This window comes from Phodopus roborovskii, unplaced genomic scaffold (genome assembly GCF_943737965.1).
Source record: "Phodopus roborovskii unplaced genomic scaffold, PHOROB, whole genome shotgun sequence".
NCBI classification, from domain to species: domain Eukaryota; kingdom Metazoa; phylum Chordata; class Mammalia; order Rodentia; family Cricetidae; genus Phodopus; species Phodopus roborovskii.
The window spans coordinates 71300667-71314129 of NW_026126418.1; the positions used below are offsets into that span (position 1 = coordinate 71300667).

General features: G+C 44.0%; 1 protein-coding gene across 1 annotated transcript in view; it reads left to right on the forward strand.

Moving 5' to 3' along the window:
- Positions 1-13463, forward strand: part of Nup188 (nucleoporin 188) — a 52070-nt gene that overhangs the window by 34694 nt on the left and 3913 nt on the right. Inside the window, exons 22-36 of the mRNA XM_051185084.1 lie at positions 56-122; positions 1516-1644; positions 2375-2514; positions 3931-4037; positions 5840-6046; positions 6138-6307; positions 6980-7049; positions 7393-7460; positions 8119-8314; positions 10159-10236; positions 10484-10569; positions 10693-10838; positions 11041-11222; positions 12925-13125; positions 13269-13361. Of these exons, the coding sequence (XP_051041041.1) occupies positions 56-122; positions 1516-1644; positions 2375-2514; positions 3931-4037; positions 5840-6046; positions 6138-6307; positions 6980-7049; positions 7393-7460; positions 8119-8314; positions 10159-10236; positions 10484-10569; positions 10693-10838; positions 11041-11222; positions 12925-13125; positions 13269-13361 (1940 nt within the window). The remainder of the gene's footprint in view (positions 1-55; positions 123-1515; positions 1645-2374; positions 2515-3930; positions 4038-5839; positions 6047-6137; positions 6308-6979; positions 7050-7392; positions 7461-8118; positions 8315-10158; positions 10237-10483; positions 10570-10692; positions 10839-11040; positions 11223-12924; positions 13126-13268; positions 13362-13463) is intronic.

Sequence of the window (13463 nt, forward strand, 5' to 3'; positions counted from 1 at the left end):
TCCCTCTCCCTTCTTTGATGAGGATGATCAACACATGTTTTTTTCTGGAGTCTAGGTTGCCTAATTCTGGAGCTGATTCATGCAATACTGAACCTGTGCCAAGAGACAGACCTGCATAGCAGGTAATGCAGATTGTGAGGCTCAGCAGAAGCCACTGTGTATTGGTTGTTTCAAGTCCCCTCATTTCTTCCTAACATCTCACCTTAGCTAGGATTTCTACTGCTATGATAAAACACCATGTCTAAAAGGAAGGGAGATGAGGAAAGTCAGCAGGAACGTGAAGGCTGGAGCTGATGACTCTGCTTACTGACTTGCTCGTCTTTCTTATATATCCCAGTACCACCTGCCCAGGGATGGTACCACCCATAATGGGCTGCGGCCTCCCACATTAACTACTAATTAAAATACCCCACAGTCAGCCTGGTGGGGACATATTCTCAGTTGAAGTTCCTTCTTCCCAATTGACTAGCCTTTGTCAAGTTGACATAAAAATTAACACAAACCAAAGCTCATTCATCTCCCATTATGATTTGCTGTCCACTGACTCAGTTGTCATTCCTCCCTGTGGACAGAAAAGGACAGATGAAGGTACATGTGTGCATATATATATATATATGCACACATAATCATTTGTTATGATCATTATAAGAAATGATGCATGTCCATTAGAAAATCTTAATGTGGTGCAATATGTCACCTCACAGGTGCCTGTTACCAAGCCAGTACAGATTCCAGCCTTTTCTATTCCATAAGTTCAATGCTCTGTAGCTTGATTCTGTGCCCTCCCTTGCAGCACAAAAAAATAAAAGACCCAGAGACAGATATTGGGGTTCAAGTTGAAGATCAGGGAAGCAAATCAGCCAAGCTACCAGAGAGCTCTTACCTCTAAAAGGGCTGGGGCATTCCTATTCTCAATATGGCTGGAGAATGGATGCCTCCTCTCTTCAGGGTGGCTGGAGAATCGATGCCTGCTACTGACTCCTTGCTTCTGTCTTATACACCTCCCTAATGCTGGTATTAAAGGTGTGTGATTCCAGGTGTTGAGATCATTTTTTTGTGAGTCATTTCTCTATAAGATTGGATCAATCTTGTGTAGGTCTGGGTGGCCTTGGACTCAGAGATCCTTCTACCTCTTAATCCTGAGTCTAGGATTAAAGGTGTGTGTGCCTGGCTTCTATGGATTGTGGCTGACTTTGCTTTTTGAATCTCAGGCAAGCTTTAATAAATCATAAATAATATATCAATACACTCCCTTATTGTCATTCTTCCTTAAGTATCATGAATGGGTTATTCCTGAATTATTTCAGTGAATACATTCATTAATTGATTGGTGTTTACTTTTCAGGGTGGTCTTTAGGACCACGTCTGAGGAAGGTGTTCAGAATATCTTCCTTTCACAGATACCTAATCTGCCTCACCTGTGTCCAGTTGGCTAGGCACACCAAGGCAGTGCTGCTGCTCCCTCCTGATAAGAGCTCCGAAGCTCCTAGTAATTGAGAATCCTCTATCTTCCAGCCACATGCCTAGCCTTCCATCCCTCTGCATCTGCAGCCTGGCATATACAGAAGCTGGACAGACAGTCGTCAGTATCATGGGGATTGGTGTGGATACCATTGACATGGTGATGGCTGCTCAGCCCCGAAGGTAGGACTTCCTCTGTGCCTGCCTCATTGTTCTTCAAGGTACCCTGCATTTTCTAAGAACCCCATCTTTGCTTAACTTGTAGTAGCTTTGTTTTCCCCATTTTTTCTTTTTAAATTAAAATTATATCATTTCCCTCTTTCTCTTTCCTACCTCCAACTCCTTCCATGCTGCCCTTCTTTAAATTGATGGTCTGTTTTTCTTTGTTAATTGTTACACACACAGACACACAGTATATATGTATGTGCATCAGTAATGTAAACAGAACTTGTTTAGTATGTTTAGTGTTGCTTATATGATTTTAAGTCTGACTAATTGGTATTGAACAATCAGTTAAGGGGCTAATCTCTGGAAAAGACTATTTCTCCTGCTCTTAATGTTCCTTACTTACCTGTAGTTCTTTGTTTAAGTGTAGAGCCCTGTGAGATTTCCCCCTTCCCTTCCTTAGCATGTTACTGGTGTTGTATTCCTTCAGGTCTTGTTTAAGTGGCCATATTGTTGGGGTGAAGCTTCATTTCATTTCTTGAATAACAGCTTTCCTGGTCTTGCAGTTTCTTTTTTAAAAAAGAATTTTAAAAAGTATTTCCTAGGCTGTAGCTAGTGTCTGCTGCATAGCCTCTTCTCTTTTCTAGTCTGGATTTGGACTCCTAGAAGTTGGTGGAGAGTTTGATTCGTGAAAATACACTTGCTATCATATTGTCTAAATTAACTGTGATTTCCATTTGCACCCTAGTGATGGGCCAGAAGGTCAGGGACAGGGGCAACTGCTGATCAAGACAGTGAAGCTGGCATTCTCTGTCACCAATAATGTTATTCGGCTGAAACCTCCTTCTAATGTGGTGTCTCCACTGGAACAGGCTCTCACACAGCATGGTATGTATTTCTCTTCCTCAGCTACATTACTGCCTATAAAGATGAATTTTATGCCCTATATTTGAACATTGGGAGTTGTTCTCAGCTCATGTCCTTAGACTCGGAAACAAGGGGACTGGGTCATACTGTGTATTGGCCTACTGTTGATGACACAGTAATGCTTAAGGAAGAAGTCTGGAGCTGGAGACAGATTTCCTTTCTTCAAATTTAGGTTTTGGCCAGCTGTGTGAAAACCTCAGGCATATTCATGTTCTGTCTCGGACTTCTCATCCAGTATGGCATAGTAGTAAATGCCAGCATTCTTGGGAGTCTGAGGCTAGGGCTACCTAACAAGTTGAGTTCATGATGACTACAGTGTACTGGAGAGCATATCCAAAAAAAAAAAAAAAAAAAAAAAAAAGGATTTCTTAACTATAGATTGGGGATAATGGCACGATCCCTGACAAGAGATGATGGAAGTGAATAGGTCAACTGCATTGACAACATAGAGAGGAGGTAGAAAGTGTGGCTCATGCCTATAATGCCAAGCAGGCCCTGACAGCCTGGTTTGTATAGCAAGACCTCTCAAAAGAAACAAAAAAACCTTGCAAAACATGTTGGCTTATATCACAACATGACTTTAAATTGATTTAATCTTGGGCTCAATCTCATTTTTATATCATGTTTTATGTATGTTTATATCATGTCTAAAACCATTTGTTACTTTAGCAGGTCCTCTACTATTGAGTGACTGCTGTGGCCACATTGTTTTGCTTTCCTTTGAGACATAGGCTGGCCTTAAACTGTGTAGTCAAAGGGGTCCTTGAACTCTTTTTTTTTTTTTTCTTTTTTATATTTATTATGTTTATGTGCATTATATCTGGGAGTTCGCTCTTTCTTTCCACTCTGTGGATCCTGGGAGTTGAACTCTGGTCATCAGGCTTAGTAGCAAGGACCTTAATACTCTTAAGCCATCTCACTGACCCTCAGTTTCCAATCCTTAATTTTATTTTCTTCACCTCTCAAGTGCTGAGATTACAAGAATGTGCTACCTTGGCCTGCCAGAGATTTGTGTGTGTGTGTGTGTGTGTGTGTGTGTGTGTGCGCGCATACAAACACAAACTTGTGTCAGCTATGGGACTTGGTTCCCCTACTCCACCTTGTTGGTTTTAGGGATTGAATAAGGTTGTCAAGCTTTGCAAAGAGCCTTTACCCACTGAGCAATCTCACTGGCTTTCCTGCTTAAGGTTTGAGGCTTAAGGTTGCTACTTCTTTTTATTTTTTTAAAATTTCAGTATAGTGGCTTTTGTAATTTATTTATTAAACTGTATTTCCTTAAAAATAAATCTTTGCCATTAATGCATTGGCCATCTAGACTTACCCTGGCACAGTGAAGAGTTCTAATAAGCACCCTACTCTCTATTTTCTTTGCTTCAGGTGCCCATGGGAACAACCTCATTGCTGTCCTAGCCAAGTACATCTACCACAGACATGACCCAGCTTTGCCTCGTCTGGCCATCCAGCTGCTGAAACGTCTGGCCACGGTAGGATTCATGTAACCGGTTAGAGTAATGTGGGCTCTCCTTGCTGCTCTCTGGCTCTTGACCACTTTTTTTTTTTTTTTTTTTTAAATAATCTCCTTGTAGTGCTTGATATGGAACCCAAGACCTTATACTTGTTAGGCAATCAGTCTACCCCTGAATTACAGACGCTATCTTCCTTGAGAACAGTTAAGAGCACAGGCTGCTCTTCCAAAGGACCTTCCTTCAGTTCCATCACCTTACACCCTCTCTAGCTTGCATGGACACCAGGCACACATGTGGTGCATAGTCAAAATACCCATATGTGTAGAAAATAGAAATAATGAGATAAAAGATTAAAGTATTAGATGTGTTCTTTGTTCTTTACCACCGAACTCCACTATAAATACTGACTGACAAGCTTGTAGTAGTCTGTACTCTTTTTTTTTTTTTTTTTAATTTTATTACTTCAGTTATGGGTACGTATGTGATTGTGTGTGGGTGTGTGTACTTGAGTGCAGGTGCCCACTGAGGTTAGAAATGTTGGATCCCCAGGACTGGAGTTACAAGTGCTTGTGAGTTGCCTGATGTTGGTTATAGGAATCAAATTCAGTTCCTTTGTTAATCAGTACCTGCTGTCAACACTGAGTCACCTCTCTAGCCCCAATTTTTCTTTTTATTTATTTTTATGTGTATGAGTGTTTTGTTTGCCTGTGTGTGTGTGTGTGTGTGTGTGTGTGTGTGTGTGTGTGTGTGTGTGTGTGTGTGTACAGTTCCTGTGTGCCTGGTGCACAAGTATAGTAGAGGGCAGGCATTGGATCCGTAGAACTGGAGTTACAGGTGGCTATGGTGTGGGTGCTGGTAATTGAACCTGGGTTCTCTTCAAGAAAAGGTGTTCTTGTTTGTTTGGTTTTGGTTTTTGAAACTGAATCTTACTATGTCTAGGCTGGTCTGAAACTCAACAGAGCTCTGCCTGTTTCTGCCTCTTGAATGGAGATAGAGGTGTGTACCACCACACTCAACTAAGAACAAGTGTTCATAACCACCGAGCTATCTCTCCAGGTCTTCATACTCTTGTTCTTTTAGTTTTTTGAGACACAGTTTTTCTGGGTAGCCTTGACTACCTAGACTAAGTTGTCTCTAAATTCACAGAGATTTGCCTGCCTCTGCCTTCCAAGTGCTGGGATGAAAGGCATGCGTCACCACTGCCAGGAGCCCTTTATACTCTTAACACCAAATTTTGTATTTTTACCATAATGGCATCATCAGTTGTTTTATGTCAATCTAATAGGTAATCTAATAGGTAGACAGATACTTCATGTTTTACTTAATTCAACTATGAGAAATGTTTAATATCATGTGTGCATATGCATGTTTGCATATGCACATGAGTGCACAGTTTTGTAGAGAGCAACATTTGTAGAGGTCAACATTAATTGTCTTCTTTGATCACTGTCCATCTTATTTTTTGAGACAGTCTCACTGAATCTGGAATTTTTTTTGTTGGCTACACTGGCTCATCAGCAAATCCAGTGGTTCTCTGCCTTCTACCTCCCCAGTACTAGGATTAATAGGCTCCTCTGCCCATGGGGGGCTAAGGATCTGAACTTTCATCTTCATGCTTGGGCAGCAAGCACCTAAATGACCCATTTCTCCAGCACTTACTGTCTTCTTTGTTTCTTCTTACATTCTTCTTTAACTCTAGAAATTAACTTCGGGTTGTTTTCTAATTTTCCCTTTCCTAGAATTCCTCAGTGCTTTTCTGCAGAACTTCACTAGAGCTTTTTGGGACATAGAACCCTAAAACAGTATGTTCTGGTCTCCAGGTGGCCCCAATGTCAGTGTATGCTTGTCTGGGCAGTGATGCAGCTGCCATTCGTGATGCCTTCCTGACCCGCCTTCAGAGCAAGATTGAGGACATGCGCATCAAAGTCATGATTCTGGAGTTTCTCACGGTTGCTGTAGAGACACAGCCAGGTCTTATCGAGCTGTTTCTGAATCTGGAGGTGAAGGATGGCAGTGACGGCTCGAAGGTCGGCCTCTTTACCTTTGGTGGAACTGGGTGACAACTTCTTAGAAGTCCAGCTATGGAACTTGAATGCCTGCCTGTTCCTCTTGTTGTAGGAATTCAGCCTTGGTGTTTGGAGCTGTCTCCATGTAGTGCTGGAGCTAATTGATTCCCAACAGCAAGATCGATACTGGTGCCCACCCCTCTTGCATCGTGCAGCCATTGCCTTCCTTCATGCCCTATGGCAAGACCGTAGGGACAGTGCTATGCTTGTCCTCAGAACCAAGTAAGTCTCCTCTGAGTGGTTATCTGACCCATGAGCTTGACTGTTCTTGTCTATAAAATGGAAGTAGGTTTGTTATGAGTTCACCAGATTATGCATAGAGTACTTAGCATACAGTTTAGTACCAGGAACTTGTACGTGTCTTTTGCTTTGTTTTTTCCTTTTATTTGTTTCCTGGAGCTTGATGTGTAGACCTGGGTGGCCTCAGATTCATAGTGACCCTGTAGCTCTATTTCCCAAGCACAGAGATTAAAGGCTTTTATTACTACATCTGTCTGGGTTTTATTACTACATTGCTTTTAAAATGAAAAAACTAAAGGTTTTTGTTTGTTTTTTCTTAAAATGTTGTGTATGTTGCAAGTACATGTCACAATTCTATGTATGAGCCACAAGACAACTTCTACATTGTGGGTCCCAGGGATTGAACTCAGATCATCAGTCCTGGTGATTGGTACCTTTACCTACTAAGTCATCTCTTTAGAGCCCCGGTTACACTTCTTAGTGGAAGATGTAATTTTATTTATGGACTTTTTACATTTATATAGTAATGGTTGATTAGTGGAAAACATTTTAGGGTTGGGACATTGAAGTATGAAAAATACCAGCAAGGGGGACTGGGAAGAAAGAGGCTATGGAAAAGAAAAAGTGTCATTCCAACAAGTGTCTTTATTCTAGACCCAAGTTTTGGGAGAATTTAACCAGTCCGCTGTTTGGAACTCTTTCTCCTCCTTCAGAGACATCTGAGGTGAGCCATGGTAGAGGGCATGAAGGTCGCTGGGAGTCCCTGGTGGGGAGGGTTGGTCTGTGAGGTGGAGAAGAGGATCCTGCCTTAAATAATGTACAGACTGTTTCACAAAGTTGGTCTGCAGAGCAGTGCCTGCTCTCTGTCTTCTGGGAAAGAGTTGCATGCCCGTCCTGGTGCTTCCACATTGTACACACGGTGTCCTGCCCTGTGGGGGGCGCCCATTAGCATTCCGTAAGGGGGTATTTACTTGTTTTCTAAGTGTTAGGCCTTTGCTCTTAGTGGGGATGGGGTGGAGATATGTTACTCTATGTAATTAGTATGTTTTGCTCTCTCACCTCCACAGCCCAGCATTCTGGAAACCTGTGCCCTAATCATGAAGATAATATGTTTGGAGATATACTATGTAGTTAAGTGAGTCCTTTCGCCTTCGAGGTGGTTTTGTTGGTGTTACTGTTTGTGTAGTGCTGGGGGTCAAACGCCAGGCCTTTTGCATGCTAAGCAACTGCTAAGCAACCAATAAGCAATATCTCCAGCACTCTCCCATGAAATTTTAGTCAAGATGGAGGGGTGGGAGATGGTGGAGGTCTATCATTGAATGCATGCATGGTTGCTAAGCAGGGCGGACAGAAGAGATGGTTTGGCACATTTTATAGAGGGCCATGAACTGTCCCTGGCCAGCTCATTGGTGGCATTTATGGTTGTCAGAGTTAGTGTTAAGAAAATCTTGTGTGGGATGGGCATTGGTGGCACACACCTTTAACCCCAGTAATTGGGAGGCAGAGGCAGGCAGATCTCTGTGTAGTTCAAGGTCAGCCTGGTCTACAGAGCTAGTTCCAGGACAGGCTCCAAAGCAATGCAGAGAAACCTTGTCTCTGGTGGGGGAGGGGGGAAATGATATGGAGGAGGAGGCTTTGCTGAAAGGACTTCAGCCTCACTCATTACATTGGAGTTGATCCTAGAGCTGACTGCCATTTGAGGCGGTTTCCTCTGCCTCACCAAGGGCCTACACTCACCTCATCCACTCCTACTTTTGAATCCTGACTTGGCTTTGTTTTTTCTGGCACCATAGGGGTTCATTAGACCAGTCACTAAAAGATACACTCAAGAAGTTTTCCAGCGAGAAACGCTTTGCCTACTGGTCAGGGTATGTCAAGTCTTTGGCAGTTTACATGGCTGAAACAGAGGGCAGCAGCTGCACGTCTTTGCTGGAATATCAGATGCTGGTCTCTGCCTGGAGGATGCTTCTCATCATTGCTACCAGTCATGTAAGCACCTCTTGGGCATCTGGCTTTTGCTTTAAGAAAGAGGCAGTGGCGTGCGAAGGTGCCTAGCACATGCAGCTCCTTGGGATGAAATGAATCTGAGTTTGTTCCTGAGAACTAAAATGCAACAAAGTGTATGCCAAGAAATGAGGATGGGTGGGCTCTTGGGGGCAGAGTCATAATAGGACATCCTCGGAACAGGACAGTGAAGTTCCAAATCCATCATACATCCTGAAGGCTTTTCAGCCATGTTGGTTCTGGATAGGTCTGGTGCGGCTCTCATGAGATGTATAGTTGCCTTGGGTGCTGTGCCTTCTGGACACTGTAGGTGTCTGTGACTTGTCTGCAGCTGTTTGTTTTCATTGGTTCTAGGAAAAGGACGGAGGCCACTGTCTCTTCACTGTATAGTGAGTTTTAAAACTTTTTACTTATTATTAGTGTGTGCACATGTGTGTGGAGGTCAGAAGACAAATTTGTGGAGTCACTTCCACCTTTATGTGAGTTCTGGGCGTTGAACTCATGTCCTCAGGCTTGTGCAGCAAGTGCTTTTACCCACTGAGCCGTCTCTCCAGTCAGTTTTTAGAGAGAGAGATAGTGCTGGTGTTTGGGGAGGGTTTGTACCATTCTTGGCATTCTTCATAGCTTGATACTGACATGCTATGTCATAGCACACGGTGTTGAACTGTTCTTTCCCAGGGCATCTGAGCAATATCTTTACTGATTTACAACCTGACCTTGGCAGGTGCTTCCTTGTTCCAATATCTTACACATTTCTCTGACTTGTTCTCCAGTACACACTGTCTGTGTGCCTGGAATTTTAAACCTAGAAAGAATAGATGTGTCCATACCCTTGCTATGATGTAATAACCATAGACCCGTGAGTCTTCAGACCTACTGCAAAGCTTGGCCACCTGAATGTGTGATGTCTATGTCACTGCCTTTTAGAATCCAACCAAACAGCAGCTCTTAAGTTGTACCTCTGCTGTCCTCTGCCTTCTGGGGAACCTACCTGGCAGACCTTGGTCCTTCCTTCCCTTCTTTCCTTCCTCTCTTTTTTCCCTTCGCTTTCTCCTTCTTTCCTCCCTCCCTGCCTCCCTTTTTGCCTTCTTTTATCCCTCCCTCCTTCATAACTGTTAGAATATTTGTTCTGTACCTTCAGGCACCAGGGCTATAGCAGTGAATAGGCAGGGAAGGTCTACTCTCATGAAGAGTAGCCTTGAGTAGCCTTAAGTTACAAGATTTATAAAATTCACAGATGAAAAATGTACTTGAGATTGTTGCTTTGTTTTAATGGTTAAGAAGGTGCTGTGGTGCTTAACACATGATGTAAGAGTTGTCAGGGTACCTTCTCCAAGGTAATGCCCTAGTTACTTAAGTAAGCATATGAAGCAAGAAGTTTAGGCAGATGGAATTGCAGGTGCCAAGTCCAGAAGTAAAAAGCATATGGTATATTCAGGAAGGATGGAAGAGCCAGGTGTGCTTGGCATATGCTTATAGGGAGGCTAAGGCAGAATATCATGAATTAGGGACAGGCTACAAAGGTACTTGGTGAACAGTTGGGCATTAGTGGCGCATACCTTTAATCCCAGCACTCATGTGGTAGGTGTGAACCCTGGGGAGCCTTTGGGAAGTGCTGAGAAAGGATATAGCTATGAGGGGAAGGTTAATCTGGGCTTGATTCTGACCAGATCTAAGGATGGACCAAGAAACTGCAGGTATTGAAGCTTCGTTTTACTTAGGAACATGATGACTTTCCAACTGGTAATTGCCTCATAGGGTCCTGCGTTTCTTGACTCCAAAAGTCTGAGAAATGTCTCAAACATAAGCCTTTTCCCATGCACTTGCAGGCAGACATCATGCACTTGACTGATGTGGCAGTGCGGCGCCAGCTTTTTCTTGATGTGCTTGATGGGACCAAAGCATTAGTAAGTATGTCTGAGACGTTTCCTTTCCCTTAGGTCACATAGAGACCACATGATCTATCTGGTGGTTATATAGAGGTTAGGCCGGTACTCGGGTAGCTTGGGAGGTGAGACTGCAGTGGGAAAGAGGTGAGCGGTCAGTGCTAGGTGAGGAAGGCACAAGGCCAAAGAGACTGTGTGAATGGAAGCCAAGACTGTGTCTGCATATAAGAAGCCAGACTCCTGACTGCTCTGCTGTTCTTCCCATCAGCTCCTTGTTTCAACATCAGTGAACTGCCTCCGACTCGGCTCCATGATGTGTACTCTGCTGCTCGTCCTCCTGCGGCAGTGGAAGAGGTGAGTGCTTTGATGAGTGGTGACTTAGCAATGCCTGCCCACACTTCCTTACTGACCTTTCCTTTCTTGGGGTGCACTGGGGGCAGTGAGTGAGGTGTGTTACTTCTGCCTTTTTTCTTTCAGAGAGTTGGGTGCTGTAGATAAAATCCTTGGGCCCTTGACAGAGGTCCTGGAAGGGGTGCTACAGGCAGACCAGCAGCTCATGGAAAAGACCAAGGCCAAGGTGTTTTCTGCATTCATTACGGTATTACAGATGAAGGAGATGCGAGGTAAGCAAGCAGCCTGGGCAACTATATGCTTTCTGAGTCTCAAGGTGTCAGTCTTAGAATTTTTACCCTGGAAAAACATTTTATTTCCCGTCCCTTCCTCTTAGTGTACTGAACTGCCTTTCCGGCTCCTGCCTAGGAAGGCAGACTTGTATGCAATGAGAATGCCCTTGTGTGACAGCATCTCTTCCCATGTCTCCTGCAGTAAGTGATATCCCCCAATACTCCCAGCTGGTGCTGAATGTCTGCGAGACTCTCCAAGAAGAGGTGATTGCACTCTTTGATCAGACCCGCCACAGCCTGGCATCAGGCAGTGTTGCAGAGGACAAGGACAGCATGGAAACTGATGACTGCCCTCGGCCTCGGCACAAGGACCAGCGCGATGGGGTGAGTGGGTATTAGCAGGTGGTCTGACAGCAGATACCATATTGGCAGCTATCACTACCCTGGGGGAAAATGGGAAGATGAAGCCTCGTGTCCCCAGAGGTCAGAAGGAGCAGTGGATCTCCTGGAGCTGGAGTTAGAGATAGTTTTGAATTACCACATAGTTGCTAGAAACCAAAGCCTCTCAATCATGTCCCCAGCCTTACCCTATACCTTTTCAAAATAAGATGTACTGAATGTAGATCATTGTACTTTGTGGTCTCAGAATATTAATCCCTTTTAAAGTAAGGAAAGGTATTTCATGGTTGATGTGCGTCAAATTGTATACTACAAAACAAAACACAACTATTCCTTTCTTTGTTCTGTAATTTAGTGTTTTGACATGTGTCATGGAAAGGTCCTTTTCTGATCCTGTCTATTTGGTGTTCAAAGTCCTACCCATAGTTGTAGCACTATTGGCATCTATTGGCCGCTGGGAAAGGGGGTGTTTCTGAACCCTGGTCAGATGACTGTGCTCCACAGGATGGCTGCACTCTGAAGTGTATTTGGGAAGCATAGTTGTACTCAATGTGTTTGTTTGTTTGTTTTTGTTTTTCTTTATTAGACTTATTTATTGAGTATACGGAGTTTTGTCTGCATGTATGCCTGCAGGCCAGAAGAGGGCACCAGATCTCATTACAGATGGTTGTGAGCCATCATGTGATTGCTGGGAATTGAACTCAGGACTTCTGGAAGACCAGCTAGTGTTCTTAATCTCTGAGCCATGTCTCTAGCCTCTCAATATGTTTCTTTTTTGGTTTTGTTTTTGGTTTGGTTTTTTTTTTTTTTTTTTTTTTTTGAGACAGTGTTTCTCTGTGAGCTGGGATTAAAGGCATGCACGGCCACCTCCTGGCTCTCAATGTGTTTCTTGTTGATGGCTTTTGTTTTGTTTTAGATGGGGTCTCACTGTGTAACCCTGACTTGCCTGAGACTCAGTTATGTAGACTAGTTCTCAAACAGAGATCTGGCTGCCTCTGCCTTCCCAAGGCATATATCACCATGCCTAGTGATTAAGAAAGAATGCTGGGTAGGGAGGTGGAGGTGGATCTGAGAGAAGTAGAAAGAATAAATATGATCAAAATACATTATAAAAATTCTCAAAAGTAAAAATGTTAAAAGTATATAATAAACTTAGTACATGAGCTAGCTTGTTGGAGTCCACTCCTTATGGTGGGATGCCATGCTCAGCCTTAATGCATGGGGGGGGGGGCTGGCTCTGCCTGCCCCAATTTATTGTGCCAGACTATGCAGACTATAGTGACGCCTCATGGGAGCCCTTACTGGTGAGAAGGGGCAAACTGGGAGTGGGCTAGTGGGGAGGGAGGTGAAGGGGCAGGAGGAGGAGGTACGAGAGGGAGAACTGTGATTGGCAAGTAAAATGAAATTTTAAAATGGCAAAAAAAAAAAAAAAAAAAAAGTGTATAAAACCTAAGATTGGAGATGAAGGTGATTACTGTGGTCAGCAAGAGGTTAGAACACCCAGACTGCAGTGGCAAAGTGGAGTGGGCTTGCTATTCCTACAGAGATGGGCACAGGAGACTAGCAGGGCATGAAGCAGGAGTGGTGTCAGTCATACTCCTGAGAGGACCACTGGGTAGAGGAGCCCAGGGATGGCATTCTTCTCTTCTATTCCTCAACTGCTTTTTTCCTACCTTTGCCCCAGCAGGTATGTGTTCTGGGACTGCATCTAGCTAAGGAGCTTTGTGAAGTGGATGAGGATGGAGACTCATGGTTACAGGTGACTCGAAGGCTCCCCATTCTGCCCACACTCCTCACCACCCTGGAAGTGAGCCTCCGCATGAAGCAGAACCTGCATTTTACTGAGGCTGCACTGCACCTGCTCCTCACCCTGGCTCGCACCCAGCAGGTAGGAGGCTGTTTAGGCTAGAGAAGACACCCTGCTTATGCTGAGTTGTTCCCATGTTCCCAAAAACCAGAGTCTAATTCGGATCTCTTCCTACCATTGGCAAGTCTTTTTAGGTTCCATCTAATTATGGGTTTCTCCTCCAGGGAGCAACAGCAGTGGCTGGAGCTGGCATCACCCAGAGCATCTGCTTGCCCCTCCTGAGTGTGTACCAGCTTAGCAGCAATGGCTCAGGACAGGTGAGTGCCAGAATCTTGTCTCCTGTGGCTCTCAGGTGACAGATGCCCTCATCTTACTTTTCCCTCATGTTATCCCAATTTCTCTGGTAAAATAAAGTTTGC